Genomic DNA, 21,019 nt, shown 5'->3' with positions numbered 1-21,019 from the left:
CTCTGTTTTAGGAGAGTGGAAATTGCAAGAGGTCGTCCAACAATCAATTTCTACCCTCATTCTTTCCCCTGCCTCAACTTTAAATAGAATGCTCAAATATGAAGTGCCTCTTCAGTTGACCTAGGTCAACTTGGGATGCCACCCAAGTTGTCTCTAGAGATTAAAAAGACCTAACTGGCCTCTTTGTAATCACCTGAGGCCACAGGAAACATGTACTGTCTGTGTCATGGCTATTGGAGCCGTGAAACACCCCTCTCTAGATGTCCTGCCTCCCACAGATGAAGCAAGACCCAGATCTCAGACCCACATGTTACTGGACATGTTGTAGACACAAACACACCACCCCCATTTCAGCATGCATTGCATACTGCCTAGAACAGTTTGAATCTAAAACTCTTCATTCCCCTATTTGATTGTGGGGTTTCTCTGTCTTCCCCCATTGAACACTGATCGTAGGCAGGTCTTAGAGAGAGGACAAAAGCTTGTTTGTGCTTTAAAGGTGCCTGGTAAGCCTAGGCCTTCTGTGCAAAGGCCCAGTCAAAACTGTTCCCCCTTTACATGGAAAATGTTGACTCTACACAAACTAACATAGCTTCCCTGACCCTTGGTTTCCGCGTAAGCAAAATAATCTTCATCAAGTTTTTAAGAGTATTGAGAAAACATAAGGAGATTCCTGACACATAGAGAGTACCTCAAGATGTGCATTAAGGGATGTACACTGGTGGGCTGAAGGCATGGCTCAAGTGGTAGAGCACCTGCCTGGTAAGTCCAAGGTCCTGAGTTCAAATCCCAGTACCACCAAAAAAAAAAAAAAAGGGGATGTACACTGATCATTGTCCATCCTATACCCATTCCCTTACCTTAAAATCCCAAGAGGTTGGCTTGGGTACCTCTAGAAGAAGTTTGAGGACACTGACTTTGTACAGGGGTTGCAGGAGGTCCCAGAAACCTGAGTACCTTTGGGTTCATTGGTTTCTGGGAACCAGTTGAGTTCCAAAATAGTTCCAGAGAAGTCTTGGACAAATCTAAGCAATAATTCTAGATAATTGAAGACAATGGAGAAGAAAAATGCCTGGCATGTATTGTGCATGAACATACATATTCAAATGCATAAATAAATGGATACTGAGGTTTACATGCAGTAGTGGCAGATTAATATGGGAAATTTTAATTCATGCTATATTTAATTATTTTGGCATTCCTTAGGGGAAAAATGAACATATTTGGACAGCTTAGAAGAGGAGGGGAATGGGGAAAACTAGAAAAGTTTGAGGAAAAAGAATTGGTTGTATCTAAAATGTTTCTGAAAAAATAAAAAATATTTTTGAGGGACAGAGGGAGAGGAAGAAGACTGGTTCATTGAATAATAATCAATCAAACACAGATTTTAAAATTTCCTACGGCTTTGACATTGGAAACATTGACACGAGGCCCAACTTTGTCCAAGTCTGCAGCATAAGAGCAGACAAAAAGCACAACAGCCTGGCATAAAGACAGGAGAAGGCTGCGTCCTTAGGCAAGAATTGGCTGCAGGAAGGGACCAGTCTGTGGCTCCCTGCCCCCTTTCTAGTTCTTCATGAAGGAAATACTCCATGCACTTACTTCAACATCCCTGATCAATTTCCATTTTTCAAAACTGCGTTTTTAAGCAAATGGTTTCCTTTCTCTTGTATGGAAGACTGTTGAACTTGGCAAGAGACAAATGGCAGCACCAATTCAAATGTGGTTTTATAGGACACATTAGAAATGTTCACCAAAATTATCTTGCTTTGGAACCATTAGCAGGAATGAATGTCTGGGATGAAAAATGCTGTGGATAAAATGCGTCTCAGTTTAAAATTGTTCATAAATGTGAAAACAATTAAGCTTGCTAAGGGATAAGATGGAAATAACAAGGAGGTTTACTGATTTCAGATGCTTTTATGTGATCCTGTAACTCAAAAACATCTTTATTTCCCAAATATAAATGTAAGGGTCTTTTTGCCAAGAATACAGATTGCAACTCTTCAGGGTTCTTTTCTTCAAATCCTTTCCTCCTCAAATTCCACCATCTGGAAGTGAGTTTTGTTTTTATAACATTCACTTTGAAGAGTTCAAATTACTAAGACATTTTGGGGCTGAATAAACCACCAGGCTTGCTGAAAATACCTTTGAAATGTGGGTTTTTGCTTCCTCCCGTGGGTGTTTTCAGCCATGTTCTTGACAGTTTCTTCCTTAGAAAGCTATTTACTCTCCCTGCTTGAACAAGCCAGGCTGAGAATGCAAAGCTCCAGACCCAATCGCCCCCTCAACGCTGGCTGCCTACTACCATTTTCTCGAGGAGTACAATTGTCAACATTTCCAGATCTGCACACACTGACTTTGCTCTCCTCTCCTTCCCAATTTCTGTGTCTGCCAATGAAGCCAACATGCTCTCAATAATCTGAGACTATCAATTCTCTAAGAGCATGAATGTTGGACTCACACAAACATGGAATGTCACTTCCCTTTCCCTCTCCATAACCATGTAAGAGAGGCAAATTACTAAGCTCTGTAAGCCTTGGTTTTCTCCTGTCACAATGAGAGGATGACAATAATAACCTACACTCAGGATTGTTGGGAGGATTAAGAACCAGTTATTCAGTGGGTGTTAACTTCAGGTCTAAAATCCTTTGGCTTTTACTGAGCTCCCTAATCCTTCTGAAGTCTTCCTACCACCTTTAATGTGTTTACCATTGCAGTCAGGATAAACTGTGCTTATTGCTGTCTTGTGGTTTTCTTTACACTGTCCCCTTCATCTTGAAAGTGCTTCTCCCTCCCTTATTTTACCCAAATCCTCTAAGCAGCCTTGAGACTCACTTCCTCCATCTTTTCACTGCATTGTTTTGAATTCCAGTGTTCCTCCTTCAAAGCTCCTACAGAACAGCCTCAACTATACCATTTGGTACTTCATGGAGACCATCTCATGATGTTTACACAAGCATAATACTGAGCCTATACAAGATACTAAAACAATACTTGTTAATATAATCAATTTCTTCGGAGGATTTGAAACCATTAAGTAGCTTTAGACCACTGAACACAAGAATGGCAAATAGTGGCCAAAACGTTGCCGAAACATCCCCCCATATTACTGGCAAACACCACTAACTGAGTTCATAAAGCACCCACCCCGAGATTGCTTCTCAACACTGCACTTGAGAAGTCATTATTAATCGATCAAAGATGGAATGTGAGATAAAACTGATTTATCATGGCTGCTATCATATCCTGCTTCTTTTGCAGATGAGGTAAATAAAACCCACATGGTTGACATGACTTATTCCATGCAAATAGCTTAATGGCAGAGCCAGGACTGAAACCTAATTCTTCTACTTCACTGCTTGATGCTCTTTTGATTTACTAGTTAACTGGGAAAAAAAATCTTTTTATTTAGTTCCATGAATAAAAGATTAAGAAACTTGACTACAAAGAGGAACAACAAGCTTTTATCTTTTTTTCCCCTTTAACTGTATATAGATGATTCCAGAGGCAAACTGAACGAATGGCTCAGTCACAGGATTTTAGCTCAACATAAAAGAAGGCTATAATAATTAGAACTTCACTCAGACGGAGCATGGCCCCCATGTGCTGGGCCCTCCAGGATGACCAGAGTCCAAGGACAGGTTGGATGAAGCACTTAGGAAGTGAAAGAGATGCTGTCACATTGCATAAGATAATTACAGTTTAATGCTAGGCTCTAGCTTTCTGTGCATTAACTTACTTCATTCTTGCAACCCTAGGAGCAGAGGCAGTGGTATGGTATAGCACTAGATGAGGGACACTGAACATAAGGGAATTAAGTGACTTGTCCAAGATCACCATGCTAATAAAACAGTGGAACAGAGGTTTACTCTGACATCTGTTGGCCCCCAAAGTCAGCACTCCTTTTTTTTTTTTTTTTGGTAGTACTGTTGTTTGAACTCAGGACTTTGCATTTACAAAGCAAGTGCTCTACCACATGAGCCACACCTTCAATCTATTTTGCTCTGGTTATTTTTGGAAATGGAGGGGCATCTCTTGAACCATATGCCTGGGCTGGCCTTGAACTGTGATCCTACTGATCTCAGCCTCCAAAGTAGTCAGGAATACCAGTGTGAGCCACCAGTGCCCAGCAAAAGAAGCATTCTTAACTAGTGACAAGACAAGAAGGACAATGAAATCACGGGATGCTTGCTGAAAAAAAGGGAAGGACAGAAAAGAGCGGAGAGAAAATATTTTTGAAAAGTAGGCATTTCTGGACATTTCAAAAGGGCTGTTCCAAGGTGGGAAGGTGACTGGAGGTACCTCCTTTAACATATTGAAACTCCTCCTAATTCAGAAACTGATCAGTATAAAGTTTGGCCAAGATTTAACAGAATGTGGGAGTCCTATCATTCTCCTGTTGCAATCCCTAGGTTTGTGGACATACAGCACACTACAAAAATAGACATATGTAAGGTCAAAGAATCAGAAAGCAAGAAGCAAATTTAAACTTGGGAGTAGAGATTTAGAGGATCAAGGTTCAAAGCCAGTACAAGCAAAATATTAGCAAGATCCCATCTCAATAAAAAAAAACTGGAAGGCATGGATCAAGTGGCAAGGCCCTAAAAGTTCAAACCTCAGTACCTTTGAAGAAGGAAGAGGAGAGAGTGAAGGAAGAGGAAGAAAAGTCATACATTTGAGATCATCGTGATTGGCTCTAGATGCACAAGAGAGAAAGCGGGGTACATGGTTCGAGGATGGACTTGTGTTTAAACCCAAATGTGCTTAAATTCCTAACCATCACTATTCCTTCTTCTCAATGACAGTATGGACACCCTTTCATTTGGCTTATATACAGTGTTGCTCACACTTTGGACACCAGGGTGCTGACTAATGACTTTACAATCCTCATTTTAAAAACTACTTAAAAAACCATAACAGTTGTAAGATTATCAAGTTTTTATATAAATACAATTAATTATAGAGAATGGTTGAAATTATAACTAGAATTGAGATTCTCTTTTGGAACTTCTTCTGATTAGTTGGTATGAGATTAAAAAGGTCAATCTGATGTCAAGTTACTTTATCTAATAGATTTTATTTTTATTATCAGAGTATACACCCTCCTTAAACACTTTTTTAAAAAACATAAACTGAGAGAAGAAATTAAGTCATTAAAAAAAGCCAAAGTCTCTTCATCCAAATTAAGCTTTGTTAATATTTTGGTATGTTTTACTTTTAATATTCATTTACTTAAAATGAAGGGATGCACACCACTAAACAAGAGGAAGAAATCAGTAGTTAAAGTTGGCTCTAATTAACATCTTTGCTGGAAGTTCAGCAGAAATCTAGGAGTTCAATGGTAGTGGAGGGGTTGATTTTCTTTGGAACACTGATAACCCCTCGTGAAACCACAATTCTCAAAGGCTGTGATTTGCTGACACATGCCTAGGTGAGTGTAGTCTATTGATGGGCTACCCTGAATCCTCAAACTCTTTAGAAAACCCAGTTAGTAAGCTTTCCATCACTGTGACAAAATACCTGAGATAATCAACTCAGAAGGAGTAAAGGTTTATTTTGGCTCACAGTTTGAGAGGTTTTAGTCCATGGTTGATTGACCCTGTTGCTTAAGGCCTGTAGCAACTCAGTAAGTCATGGCAGGAACATGTGATGGAGGAAGTCTATGTACCTCATGACAGTCAGGAAGCAAAGAGAGAGGGGGAGGGGCTGAGGTCTTAATTACTCCCTCAAGGTTACACCTGCAATGACCTCACTTCCTCCCACTAGACCCCACCTCCTAAAGGTTCCAACATTTTCAAATGGTGCTATCAAACAGAGACTAAGCCTACCAGGGACATTAAAGATCCAAACCACAACCTCCAGAAGACAACAATCAGCAGCAGTCCCTCAACTAATGGAAAATTGATACACATCATTAGCTGCATTTCCAGTTCAATCTCAGCCTCTTCCAGAATATTTTCCTTATCTGTCATCAGATCTCTTACGGTACTTTGTTTATGGCTCTTTGGAGATTCTGTCTAGCAGTGTTGTGGAAATCATTTTAAAGTTTAACACAGCCAGACAAGTATCTGGGACTACTGTCCTTGAAGAATTGGCCTTTTCAGATGGGAAACCACACAAGAGACTCTAGAACCATCCTCTTCCCACCTATACCCCAGAGAAGACTCAGAGCCTGTCATGGAGCCCAGTTTATCAAACCTAACTCCTCCATCTTTCTCAAGGCCCTATCTCATCCCCTACTCACCACATTTCCTATTCTTCAGTCTCATCTAACCTTATTCTCCAACCAGTCTGTCTTTTTCTTGCTTTTGTTATACACTTGGCAATTCTTTACTCAGTTCCCAGGAATAAATTTATTGCTTCCAAGGAAGCAATAAATTCTCTCCCCTTCTTTCACCCAGCCATGGCCATGACATACTTCCAACACTCTGCATGGAACTTCCTGACAACAGGAAGCCACAAATTAGGCAAATTTGAGCATAGTTAGTGTTATGTATTTTCTGTGCTTGCATTATCTCTCCAATCAGTTGAACTTGTAAGACAAGATTATCATCATTAATGTCTCTAGTATGGTCTCCACAATGCACTGCACACAACGGATGTTCCATAAATACTTTTGAACTAAAATGAATGTGATGACAAGGGTATTGGACTTTGATCACATGATAAAGCAAGAGCACACAAGGGAGGTATGAGGATAGGTAAGACACCCAAAAAACTAGATAGCATTTGTTGTCCTCAATGCAGAGAAACTAATGCAGATACTTTAAAGTGACAGAGGCCAATAGGAGAAGGGGACCAGGAACTAGAGAAAAGGTTAGTTCGAGAAGAATTAATTTAGAAGGTAACACACATGTACAGGAAAGCAATGCTAGTCAACTCCCTGTATAGCTATCCTTATCTCAACTAGCAAAAACCCTTGGTCCTTCCTGTTATTGCTTATACTCTCTCTTCAACAAAATTAGAGATAAGGGCAAAATAGTTTCTGCCTGGTAGCAAGGGGGCGGGGGGGGGTTGTAAGAGGGTAGGGGGAAGGGGGGAGAAATGATCCAAACATTGTATGCACATATAAATAAAAGAAAAATAAATAAATAAATAAAATGAATGTGATGCTCAAGATGTTCAACACATGAAGAAATGCTCACCATCCCTGGCCATAAAGGAAATGCAAATCCAAACGACACTAAGATTCCACCTCACTCATGTTAGAATAGCTATCATCAAGACCACCACCAACAACAAATGTTGGCGAGGATGTGGTGGGGAAAAAGGAACCCTTTTACACTGCTGGTGGGAATGTAAGCTAGTACAACCACTATGGAAAACAATATGGAGGCTTCTTGAAAAACCAAACATAGACCTGCCGTATGATCCAGCAAATCCACTCCTGGGGATATACCCAAAGGAATGTGACACAGGTTACTCCAGAGGCACCTGCACACCCATGTTTATTGCAGCACTATTCACAATAGCCAAGTTATGGAAACAGCCAAGATGCCCCAGCACTGACGAATGGATTAAGACAATGTGGTATTTGTACACAACGGAACTTTACTCAGCCACAAAGAAGAATGAAATCTTATCATTTCCAGGTAAATGGATGGAACTGAAGAACAGCATCTTCAGTGAAGTTAGTCAGACTCTGAAGGCCAAAAATTTCAAGTTCTCCCTCATATGCGGATTATATAGACTTAAAACAAATGCAGCAATATTATTGGACACGAGTCACACTAACGGGAGACTGCACATGGGAGGGATAGGGAAAGGGAAGGAAACCAAAAACCTTGAATGTGGTTGATGTGCTCACTGTACAGGAACAAATACAGTATCTTAAACTGGCAGAGTCCACTATGGGAAGGGGACTGGGGAATAGGGAAGAGGACTTGTAGAGATGAACCAATTTGGGTTGTGATACACATATGCATGGAAACAACACAAGGAATTTCCCTGTATAGCTATCTTTATCTCAAACTAGCAAAAACACCATGCTTTTCTTATTATCTTTTATGTTTTTTCTTCTACAAAATCGGAGAACAGGAGGGCAGAACAGGTTCTGCCTGGAAAGGGGGGGCACCGAGGGGGAATGGGGAGGTGGTAGGGAAAAGCGTAGGAGGATGAGTATGGTGTAAATAATGTGTACACATGCATGTAAATGCAAAAATGATACCTGCCGAAACTGCTCCAGGTATCGGGGGAGGAGGGATGAAAAAGAGCAGCAGAAGGTGTGAATTCAAGTGTGGTATATCTGATACATTGTAAAAATCTTTGTAAATACTCCAATGTACCCACACCCAGCACAACAATGGTAGTAAAAAATTTTAAAAAATGAAAAATAAAAATAGAGCTTTGTTCATGAGTCTACTTTCCTTTCTTCCTTCTGTCTTTCTTTTTTGGTAGTACTAAAGCTTGAACTCAGGGTGTCACACTTTCTAGGCAGGTGTTCTACCACTTACGTCATGTCCCAGCCCCTTTTTGCTTAGTTATTTTTCAGATAGGTTCTCACATTTTTGCTCAGAGTTGTCTTCAGATTGCAATCCTCCTACCTCTGCCTCTCTGGTAGCTAGGAATACAGATATGTACTATCGCTTCTAGCTCACTAATTAGCTCACTAATGTTTTGCTTGGGCTGGCCTTGAACTGCAATCCTTCTAATCTCCACCTTTTGAGTAGCTGGGATTATAGAAATCACCACCATGCCCTGTCTATGGGTCCACTTTAACAAAATAAACTGACAATGAAGATAAGTAAAAAAGTGACAAAAAAAACTGGTCAGTTACCACATCACTTAGCCACGGTCACTGCCACCAGTTCTGGACCAAGTAAGACAGGAGTTACCATTTGCATACTATTTGCTAAGCACCAATATACCTTATGTCATTTAGCACTAAGAAATAGAAGCTATTGGTCTATTACTAGCATTTTGCAGTGGCCAAACTGAGGTTTAGAGAGGTAATGCAATTTTCTCAGAATTACATTTTAAGTAGAAGTTCTGCTTCTCTCCAATTTAAACATTAGGGGATGCTGAACTAAAAGGATAGGGGGATAATATATGTAAAAGAAAAGTCCTTGGGTCTCATTTTTCAGAGCTCTTCCCAATCAAATCTGCTTCCATAACTATAGTGGCTATGTTGTGCCCCATGCTCCCCCACTACCCAGTTCATCCTCAGGTCCCAGAGGGGCTCCTGTTCTGCAGCAGGGAGGGTTGGCTGGTGATGGCTCACAACTGAGCTCCAATCTGGGAATCATTAATGCAGAAGTGATATGCCTCACCCAAGTTACAGCCCCACTCCAGGGCTGGCCAGACACAGTGCAAAGACCCAAGCACCCCACCTAACTTTGGGATATCTTGGAAGGGCTGTCCCAGCTTCAACACTTCCCCATGATACTGGCTAAGGCCTCAATGCAACAACATCCTGACTCAACCTCTTCACCTGCACAATTCTGCTTTCTTTCTTCCCTTCCGTACTTCTAATGTTCTTTCTCTCTCTCTCTCTCTCTCTCTCTCTCTCTCTCTCTCTCTCTCTCTTTCTCTCTCTTTCTCTCTCTCTCCCTCTCTCTCCTCTCTTTCATGCTGGGAATTGAATTCAGGACCATGTACTTCCTAGGCAGGTACTCTACCACTTGAGCCACCCCCAGCCCTTTTGCTTTGGTTATTTTTCAGATAGGGTCTTGCTTTATGCACAGGCCGGCCTGGACACAATTCTCCTATTTGTGCTTCCTGGCTTAGCTAGGATGACAGGCACGTCACTATGCTCAGCCATTGGTTGAAATAGGGTCTTGTGAACTTTTTGCCTGGACTAGCCTCAAACTTCAATCCTCCTGTTCTCCACCTCCCGACTAGGTAAGATTACAGGCTTGAGCCAATGCTCTTGGCCTACTTCTATTGTTCCTGAGAGAGCAGGAAACCGGGCCCATAATGTATACTCTCAACAATACCAAGAGAGAGATGCTGGCTGGACACAACCCAGTCACCTCCCCCAGTGTAAGCTGTGAGAATGAGGAGCACTGGGAAGTGGGCAGAGCCTATATCTATCTCCCCAACTTGATGCCCTCTTTGCTCCAGTTTGTGACTCTCCTTGTTCCTCTCTCCCATCAAGAACCAGAATCTCTACACTTCTCCTTTCTCCTCTTGTCTTCAAACTATGCTTTTAGGACAGGAATTAAAAAACACAGCCACACCAAAGAAATTTAATAAAATTAATGTATTAATGTATGGGATTTAAAATAACCAAACTCTTGCTTTAAGTTTAAATGAAAGGCAGCATATGTACAGCAAAATACCAGATACATTGTTCAATCAGTATAACACATTTTTGAGCACCTACTATGCTCAGAGTTGGTTGAAATCTGGGCAGAAGAGGGATTATTTTCAGCTGGGAGTGGCCACCTGCACCCTTTGGAACCGACCTGAGACCATCACTGTCCCTCCATGTCCAGGTTCCAGAAGGGTGCTTCAATTTCATACAGATTTAGGAAGCCACACTACAACAAAAGCAGATATCTATGTGTATTTCCCCCTCCTTCCCCAGGACTAAGTAAAAATTTAGAGACCTTTCATATGGTGTTCATTTCCCCAGAAAAAGAAACAAGCAATCAGCTCCTCCTCTGCTCAAGTTGAAACACACTAAAGGCTTTTTTCAAAACACTAGGTGGAAGGAACCTCTAAGTTCAGTCTCCCCTGATGATGAGCAAGGCGTGGTTAGGTACTTTTGGACAAATTCAACATAAAGGGCACAAAGGAGAAACTCATCGGGGGATTTTGCTATGGGGCATCTACTCTGAATGACTCTTTATGGCGACTGAAGACATTACTCCTAATTTTCTCATGCTGCAAAAATGAACAAGGGTGGCAGCTTGGTTTGTCACAGCTAAATATATAGTTATTAGGCAGCAGGCTCAGTGGGACGATAAAACCTCCAGAGATTCAAGGACCAAGAACCTTAATCATTTACTACTGTTGTTTTGCTAGGAATCCCCAGATAAACTGCTTAAGCCTCAGCTTTAAAAAGGGTGGGGATGGGTGAGTATCATTACCAGTTCATTTTACATCTTTCTATCAGGAATAATCATTAAAAATACATAGAACTGTTCATTAATAATTCCCAAAGATAATATAAACTCTCCCTTTGGCAATATGAAAATGCAGCTTTTTAAATCTGGTAAACACATTTTCATTAAAAATGTAAGATTTTCAATACTTAGATGAAAGTTCTTAATACACTCAAATCTATACCAGGAAAAGTATAGGCAGAAAAAGAGTGTGAAGTATGACTCACCTGTGGTGATGGAAGAGACTTTCAGGTATAACCTAAAGTTCTAGGATTCCTTACCTGGAAATGCTGCCACAGATGACAGAGCAAGGTTGAGTGTTGTGCAGGTATCGAATGGCTTTGGATACTCCTATTAATATGCTGATTCGAGTGTGCCAGGAGAGTGGGGCCGTGTTACCCTAAGAAGACAACAGCAGTTGGTTTGGCTTCACTTTCTGAATGAAAACCATATTCATTACACAGACGTGTCCCAGAATGGCAGGGTGAGCGGAGGGAGTTGGGTTTCAAGTGGGTTTCCCTCTATTACTGGTGATGATGACGATGGTTCTAAGCCTCTTTATAGGCAATGGTAATAGCTAATAATTTTTAATAGTAGCTTGATCAAACTATGGCTAGAGGACTGAAGGTATAGCTTAGTGGTAGAACAGTTGTATATGATGTGCAAGGCCCTGGGTTTGATCCCCAGACCACTCCTCCCCCAAAAAATACACATGGTAAAGTGATACTATTTAAAAGTTTCTTAAATAAGATTTTAAAATTATTTGTGGCACAAAAGTGTGAGCAATTGAGAATAAATGGCTTTTGTTCTCATCCTAACTGAAACTTAATTTATTCAGAATCAACTTTCAAACATACCTTTCTAAAATATTTTAGAAAAATCATGGCATTAATTCAATATCCTTCTCTTTAAGGAGTCAATATCCCTTCTATGTCTGACCTTTGTATAAAGCTTTGCAAATTAAAATTATTTGAGAAATAAGGATAGTTATAATTCACTCAAGGTTTAGAATCAGCAAGGGGTAAGGATTCAACAAATATTTGGCAAACATATTGTTCTGAACCCAGAAACTCAGGTATTTACATGGCCTTCTAAAAGTAAGAAATTAATTCATGAGACAGGTGTGGTGGTATATCCCTGTAATCCCAACTATTCCAGAGGCAGAGGCAGGAGGATTATGAGTTCAAGGTAGCTCAGGTAAGGTTAGAGAGACACTATCTCAAAAACAAATAAACAAATTCAAAACAAAAGGGCTGGAGGCATGGCTAAAGTGGTAGAGCTTGCTTAGCAATGTGTAAAAGCCCTGGGTTCATCCCTATAGTACAAAAAGGAAGGGAGGGAGGGAGGGAGGAAAGAAATTCATGGAGAAGCCTCTGCTTCCTTGGGAATTGCTTGCAGGCTATGCCCTCATGTGCATACACACTGCCTCCCAGGTGACTCAGGTGACTCAGGTTTCAGCAGATCTCCCCTCACCTAGGGCTTTGGAGGGAATGAGAGGATCAGGTAAATGATGGATACAACTTACTTTACAGTGCAATCTGTCGAAAAGTGTTCCGTTTCTCATATATGGATAAACCAGACAGAACTTCTCCATCTCTGTAAAATATGCAGCCAACTCTAGTATGTGTGGATGATGAAACCTTGAAACAGAAGGTTTTTTAAATCATTAAACTGTTTACTCAAATAGGAAATGAATAATACTCTGGTTTGGAGGTATAGAAAATAAGTTGAAAGTAGATATATCTAGTCACGGGAGAAAGAATTTCATTGGACACATGACGAGATTTGCTTTCCAAATTGATCTAAGGAGTTCAAGCAAATACTAGCTACTTTCATTGACTATGATCATGAAAATAAAAATAAAATATTCAAATGTGAGGCAGAAATTTTAAGAAAGTAAAGATTACTTAAGATTTGGGATATTGAGAACTTTATTTAAAAAAAGAGACAACACTACTCAATAACTCATTTTTATCAAAATGAAATACTATATGACTTAGTAAGTAAATAGATAAAGATAATGTAACTGAAACTGTTCATTTGATTTATTTAAATGTTCAATGTAAAGAAAGTCACCAAAATATAGGAGTATAGAAGACTGTTTTCATTTATCCATTTATTGAACACTACTATATCAGGTACTGGGTCAGGCCCCAGTAACAAGCTGAAAAAAGAGACAGTAATGTCTTCCCAAAGCTTATACTATTATCTAAAATCCATATAACTGGTAGTCTGATGTTGAAAAATATATCACAGATTTCTATGTCAGTGCAGTATATATTGCTCAGACTCCTTCTTTAGTAATTATCTATTGGCCTACAAACAAAACCCTATTCCTTGAATGTATATATCATTGCTATGAAGACCAATGAAACCTAGGTATCCACCATGAAATATAAAATGTGAAATTCACACGTACAGTGAATTTGGTTCAATTCCATAATTATTTATTGAATGCTTACTATGTCTTGGATATGTTATAAATATGAAAATAAATGAAGGTGTTCTTTCTATTTAGAAATAACTTGTTATTTGTTTCTTTTGTAGCAACTTTCCTATAAACACACACACTTCATATATACAAATGTGTATACAAATATATATATATATAATTATATATGTTATATACATAATCTTGTGTGTGTGCCTTATGATTATTTTTATACTTCTTAACCTCAGGGAATGTAAGAGGTCTGTGTATCCATGTGTACACATAATATATACATGTGCACATATATGATTACATGAAGATACTTTTATTTTTAAATTGTCAAAAACTTTTGTGATACAAGATCCATACACCTACTATGATTTAGACTATGTCTATAAAATGAAAAGCAATGGGCTGGCAAGAAACTGAAGGGGTATATTTAGCTGCTTAAGCTGGCTGGCTGATTCTCCTGCAATTTAAAATAATTCAAAGAGAGAAAAATCTTTTGGAAGGCATTAGATTGCAGACATCAAAAACACCATCATGGCCTTATTCTGCTCTCTTGCTCACAGGACAGAAATGACCATGTGCTTATTTTTAGACATTACTGATCAAGCAGAATAATGGATACTCTAAAAGTTAAGTTGTGGGATCAAGACACTGGGAAGAAAATTTGCTGGTTTTGAGCCTGTCACCTCAATGTCACCCAAACTTTCACTACAAATTTTTTAATCAGTAGGATTTTTCATTATATAGGTCTTAAGATCAGCAAATCTGCTATCTTTTGAAATTAATTTCATAAGCATTTCTGAGTGCCTACTGTTGGCAAAATGACACAAGTCACATCATTTTGTGGTAGAAGTGTGGTAGAGGAGACAGACTTGAACGACAGACGAACCTGGGTTTGAATCTCTCGTTTTTTATCAATTGTGTAAATTTGAGCTAGTTATTTCATCTGTCTGAGACTATTTCTTTAACTGCAAGCAGTAAATAAGACATCTACTTCCCGAGGTTCTTACGAAAGTTAAATAAAATTTAAACTCTTAGCCAAGTACCAGGTCCTCAAATATTATTAACATTTTTCCCTTTTCTTGAGGAAGAAAGAACCAAAAAATCAGAGGTCATATTCCAGGGGTTTTTTAATCTGTTTAAGGGACTTCCCTTAATACTGAACTTTAAAAACTCTTCTCAGCCTCAGCTTAGATGTTGCTTCTGCCAAGAAGCTCATTGTGCTGTCCTTTCCCGAAGTTACCACCTCCCCCTCCTCCCAGCTCTATACTCCTTAGTTTACTGAAATTGCCTGTTTAAGAAAATGTGGTATATATACACAGTGCAGTTTTATTCAGCCCTAAAGAAGAACGAAATCATGTTGTTTGCAGGCAAATGGATGGAATTGGAGAACTTCATGTTAAGTGAAGTAAGCTAGGCTCAAAAAGTCAAAGTCACATTTCCCTCATATGTGAAAGCTAGGCTTATTAGTTAAATGTATATATAGATACATATGTGATCATATATATATATATACACACATTATATACACATACATATATATAGTGAGAGAGAGAGAACAAAATTGAATTAGTGAGTCTGTCTGAGGAGACTACAGGAGGCAGGAGAGGTAAAGAATATGTTAGAGAATGAAAAATATTAAAACAATCCATCTAAATATAAATATAATATAATGTGCTGTACCTAAAGCTGTTGAATATTAGGGGAGCATGGTGATAAAGAATGAGTAAGTAATGGGAGGGGTGGCTGATTTGATTAAAGCATGATATATACAGGTCTGAAGTACAAGGTGAAACCCCCTTGAACTATCAATGTACACTTTAAAAAAGAATGAAGGATAGGAAGGGAACATAAGTCTTTTCTGGGGGTGGGTACCAGTGGGAGCTGGGTGGGCACAGGGAAAGGGGGAATGAGGGTGAACATGATGGATGTATTTTGTCTGCACATATGAAAACAGAATAATGAAACATGTTGAAATTATTCTAAGAAGGGGAGGAGGGGAAGAATAGGGAGAACGATGGAGGGGGTAAATCTAACAGAGACATATTATAAGCACATATGGAAATATCACAATGTATCCCCCTGTGCAACTATTATATACCAAAAAAATTTTTTAAAAAGAAATTGCCTGTTTAGTATGGACTTTTCTTTCAATCCCACTTAAGACAATATATTCTAAGAGGATAAGGCTACATTTACCTAAATCACACCTCAATGTCTGAGAAGAAGGAGATTGAAGAGAAACCAGGAGATAAGTTACACCTTGTGGAAAAGGAAAAACTACCTCACTTTCCTCATCTATAAAACAGGGATCATAATAGAAATCATCTCATAGAACTGTTGTGAGGACTGATGAATTAATAAATATAAAGCTCTTGGAATAGCATCTAACACTAAATAAATATTAGCCAAATAAGTAATAATATGTACTTACTCAACACCATAAAGTTAAACCTCCCTAGAATGAATTATAAAGTTCATTCAAGCGAAAACATTAACATGATTTTTTAAAAAGAAACACAGTTGTTGTTGTAGTTAATATGGAAAATATCTCATCAGATAAAACCAATACATTACATACACAAATGTAAAAGGTAAAACCACAAAAGTTTTAGAAAAAAGTGGGAGAATTATTTTAGAACCTGTTAGTAGGGAACAAAACCCAAACTCTATTTAAAAAAATCCAACTATGGTAAAATCATTTCTACATGACAAAGACTAGAATAAGCAAAGACCAAATGAAAGTCTGGTAAAAAATTAGTTGTATCTCATAACATAAAAACAGGCTAATTTTTCTGATATATGTAAAATCCCTTCAAAACATTAAGACAAACCCCCTTGAACTATCAATATACACTTTAAAAAACAGCCTAATAAAACATGGGTAGAGTACCATCAGATATTTCACAGAAAACGAGATACATATCTTAAAACATATGAAAAGATTGTTAATCTCACTCAGAAAAAGAAAGTGAGATCTCTCTCTTCCTCTCTCTCATTTTTTCTTTGAGAGATTATAAGTAAAAGACATTACAAATGATACCACAGAAATGCAAGCATACAACCAATAGGCTAACTTAAGAAATGGATCCAGTCATAGAAACATACAAAGTACTAACATGGTATCATGAAGAAACAGAAAAATTTGAATGGACCAATAATTATGAAGATTAATTTAGCAATCAAAAACATTCCCGAAAGAGAAAAAGCACAGAACCAGATGGTTTTGCATATGAATTCTACCAAGCATTTACAGAAGAATTGATACCAGTACTTTTCAAATTCTTCCCAAAAATTGAAGAGGAGAGAGCCCTTCCAAACTAGACCAGCGTCACCCTCCTACCAAAGCCAGATAAGGACACTGCCAGAAAAGGAAAATTACAGGCTAGGATCCCTGGTTACTCTAAGTGCAAAAGTCCTCAGCAAAATACCGGCAACCCAAATTCAACAGAACATTAAAAAGATCACAATAAAATGGGATTTACCCCTAGGATGCAAGGATGATTCAACGTGCATAAATCAACAAATGACACACTACATTAACAGAACTGAAGGATAAACATCGTGGGACCTTCTCAACCAATGTAGAAAAAAGTTGACAAAATTCAACATGCCTTCATTATAAAAACCCTCAACAAGTTAGTTATAGAAAAAATACGTCCCAACATTAGAAAGGATATACATAACAAACCCAAAGATAATATCATACTCAGTGGTGAAAAGCTGGAAGATCTTCCTCTAATATCAGGAGCAAGATCTGAATGCCCAATCTCATGGCTTATATTTAGCACAGTGCTGAAAGTCAAAGCATCAAAAAAGAACACGATGCTTAGTAATAAATTTAACCAAGGAGGAGAAAGATTTATATGCTGAAAACTATCAGACATTAACTGAAGAAAATTAAAGATGTAAGTGAAAGGAAAGATATCCCATTTACATGAATTGCAAGAGTTAATATTGTTAATATTGTAGTATGAACAGAATCAATATCACCCATATCAAAATTCCAATGACAGTCTTCACAGTAATAGAAAAAATCATATAAAACCGTGAAAGACCCCAAGCAGTCAAAACAATTTTGGGGAAGAACAACAAAGCTGGGGCATTTGCTACCTGATTTTAACAGTAGTACAAAGTTGTAGTAATCAAAACAGTATGCACTGGCATAAAAACCCATAGAACAATGGACTACAAAAGAGTCCAGAAATAAACTGATACGGATATGGTTAACTAATCTTCTATAAGGGCACAAAAATACACGAGGCAGAAATAAAAATTTCTTCAATAAATGGTGCTGAAAAAACTGATATGCAGAAGAATGAAATCTGACTTAGTCTTATATCATATACAACAATTAACTCAAAATATATTAAAGACTTAAATGTTAGATCTAAAATCATAAGGTTCCTATGGGGAAAAAAACATAAGGTTCCTAGGAAAAAAGTTTCCTTGACAATGATTTTCTTGAGATGACAACAAGAGCACAGGTTTTCTTGTGGCAGCATTATTTTTGAATAATAAAATATTAGGAAAAAGCTAAAACTCCCTTACCAGGAGAAAAGCACAGTATATTGAAGAATACAAAAAATGAGCAAAGTGATCAATATGCTTATGCTACCTTTTGTATAAGAGGAGGAAAATAAGAAAACAAAAATGTATGGTTGCCTCTGCATAAGATAGCTCTGAGAATACATACAAGAACCTGACCACACTGTTGCCTTGGAAAAATCAGCTTGATTGTGGGAGAATATCTTTCCTTGGGCTGCCCTTTTACACTTTTGGAATTTAAAAATGTCTGAATCTTACTTTCATAAGCAAATAAATAAAACTTCAATGTAAAAACCTATTACAATTTTAGAATCATTTTTTACTGAGTAAATGATACTTATTAAGATTAGCCTCTAACATTTTGGTTTCTGGTCCTGGGTATAAAGAGGACAGAATTCAGTATAAATGCCTTCAGTCCTCCCACCCCCCTTTCTATCTGCCCCCACTTTACCTATCTGTTCAGAAAACATCTGAAAAGCTCATTTCCTATTTGTAAAGGGGTGAGTGAACTCCACAGGGTTAGGGGCTTTCAATGAGGAAGGTTGCACAGCTACAGATTGGAAGATATGTGAAAACAAAGACCTTTAAGTATGTCTCCAAGGACTCTCAGATTCATGAGTGAATGCCGAGAAAAACATGCACATCAAAAGCACCTGACTTCTTCTCTAGAACTCTCTTCCTGAAGAGAATTTCACTGATGAAAGTTTCTTGACTGGATTGTTTCTAACAGAAGGGGGCTAAGGGAGAAATCTATACAATTCTTGTTCTAAGAATTACTATTCAGCCATGTTAGTCACACACGATTTAACCCACTTCCTTGTGATAATTTCTTGTTAAAATATGTTCAAGTGAATTATGTAAATGGTCTATTTTTAAATGTACTTTAAGAAATATATTGAAGCAGATGTCAAAAATGGCCTACATTCATTAAATGCCAACCAGGCTAAGCACTGTGTTCTAAAATTGAAGATGAACAGAGATTAAGCTCAGGCACAAAGCAGAGGAAATTTCAGACAAAATATACTTACAGTAGTAAAACTTCAAGCTCAGATAGAAATCTTTTCCAATGTTTCTTATATTGCATTTTCTTATCCTAAATATTTAGAAAAGATAGGGGAAAATTAAGAAAAGGATATCTATTTTGGGAAATCTTACCCAGGGTCTATAGTTTTCCTGAAGTTAGATGACCTTTTTAGTATAAATGCATTTGAACATTTTCTGGGTAAGGATCTTTAGATTACATTAGATTTTCAAAAATCCATCAACCCCAATACAAACTTAGTCTCACTGTTCTTGAATTAAAAGTTTTTCATGTAATATGTCATGATGCTAAATTCATATTCAAACTTTTTACCATATTTTTATGCATTTACATAAATCCAAAAATACTGTGTGTATTCAAGGGAAGTCCCATGACAGAAACTCCCTGAATGATCTCACAAAGAATCCAATGTATGTTACCCATGTTTTCTTGCAAAATTGCAAATTTTTGCATTTATAAGTTGGCTCATTTGGATATATCAACTCAAGTTTGCCTTGGCAATAATTTTAAAAAAGAACCTAATAAACAAACAAAAGTATAACTTCTTACTACAAAGAAGAGCCAGAAGCTAGCCCAGAGCCTGACACATGGACACTTAATAAATTAATAAATTCAGGAATATCATACTGGGTGCCTACTATGTTTTCAATGCCTTCAATGCTATGCCCTTGAATGTCCCTGGTTCCTAAATTCTACCATGAAAGCGTTAAATTAAGTATGCGCCTAGGCCCTCCCAGCTGTAAATTCTTGTTTGCAAATTGCTAAAGAGAAGAATTTTTAGAGCTCTGTCCTCAGAAATAAAAAGAAAGAAATGCAACAGATATTCTGGAAGTTATTCTCCAAGGTAAATCAGAAACAATAAACAAGGCTAACAAATCACTTATGTCTATTGTCCTGGGAGCCAGGTAGATCAGGTCTCAGGCCTAGCCTTAGCATTTGCTATTTGTTCCTGTCTATTGACAACTTAATCTCTCTAAAATCATAACTTTCTTAATCTGAAAAACAAAGGGGTTAGCTTTTGTGTTTTTGCTAACCTGGCACTCTAACACCTTTATACTTAAGGTATGGTTTATGCACAAAAACCTTCAGTTACTCTGGCAGCTACTGAGAAACACTGAATTTGCTGCTGAGCTGCTGCTCAGATCTGCAAAATCACTATCAACATTGTAAGATGATTCCAGGTGAATGGATGCTATTACAGTTTCAGAAGCACAGATCTGGTATATCTAGTACAATTCTCCACTTACAGCCCTCAAAGAAAGGTAATTGAAGATGATGTCCCAATGTTACAAAATTTCATTCCTTTAAAAAAAAATGTTCTTGGCAAAGACATTAAGGGATCTCATTTTTCCTAAGTGTGTGTGTGTGTGTCTGTGTGTACTTGTGTACGTGTATGGGCGTGCGTGTGAGTGTGTTTGCATGGCTGGCTGCTGACTTGCTGACAGTGCATTGGTTGGAGAAGTCTGTAGAGATAAAAAAAAAAAATAGAAGACAAAACTACAACCATACTTCCATTCACCACCTTAAAGGGAGCTACAAATGTAGGGTCGGACCAGGGATTGGAATTGCACAGCCAATTAAAGTTTTTTACTCCTGGTAACTAGCAACTAAATTCTTCAAAAGGGTATGTGTGCTAAGTTCAATTCATCCAAACATTTACTGAGCAACTATTATGAGCAGTCCCTGTAATAAGGCACTAGGATGCAGAGGCAAATAAAAGCTCTTCAGAGAAAGTCAGGTAGTTCAGTGACAGAACAGATGAAGAAATCAATACAATGAAATAATAAAACAATGCTGGAGAAGGCTCACCAAACCCATACAGGAGGGGTAAGAAGGGATCAAGGAAAACTTATTTGGGTCACAGAAAGGGAAGGAGATGTAGAGGTAATGATAATCCATTTTAAAGTCAGACTAATGAAAACTCCTCAAAGGGTATGT

General features: G+C 38.1%; 1 protein-coding gene across 1 annotated transcript in view; it reads right to left on the bottom strand.

Moving 5' to 3' along the window:
• The window catches only part of Irak3 (interleukin 1 receptor associated kinase 3), a 53,410-nt gene that overhangs the window by 6,210 nt on the left and 26,181 nt on the right, over positions 1-21,019 (bottom strand). The window contains exons 6-8 of the mRNA XM_074083837.1: positions 19,068-19,132; positions 12,577-12,691; positions 11,333-11,451 (exon numbers count right to left, since the gene is read on the bottom strand). Of these exons, the coding sequence (XP_073939938.1) occupies positions 11,333-11,451; positions 12,577-12,691; positions 19,068-19,132 (299 nt within the window). The remainder of the gene's footprint in view (positions 1-11,332; positions 11,452-12,576; positions 12,692-19,067; positions 19,133-21,019) is intronic.

The sequence above is a fragment of the Castor canadensis genome, chromosome 8, assembly GCF_047511655.1.
Source record: "Castor canadensis chromosome 8, mCasCan1.hap1v2, whole genome shotgun sequence".
NCBI classification, from domain to species: Eukaryota; Metazoa; Chordata; class Mammalia; order Rodentia; family Castoridae; genus Castor; species Castor canadensis.
Note: the sequence above shows the minus strand (reverse complement) of the source record. Positions and strands in the feature narration are given on the sequence as shown.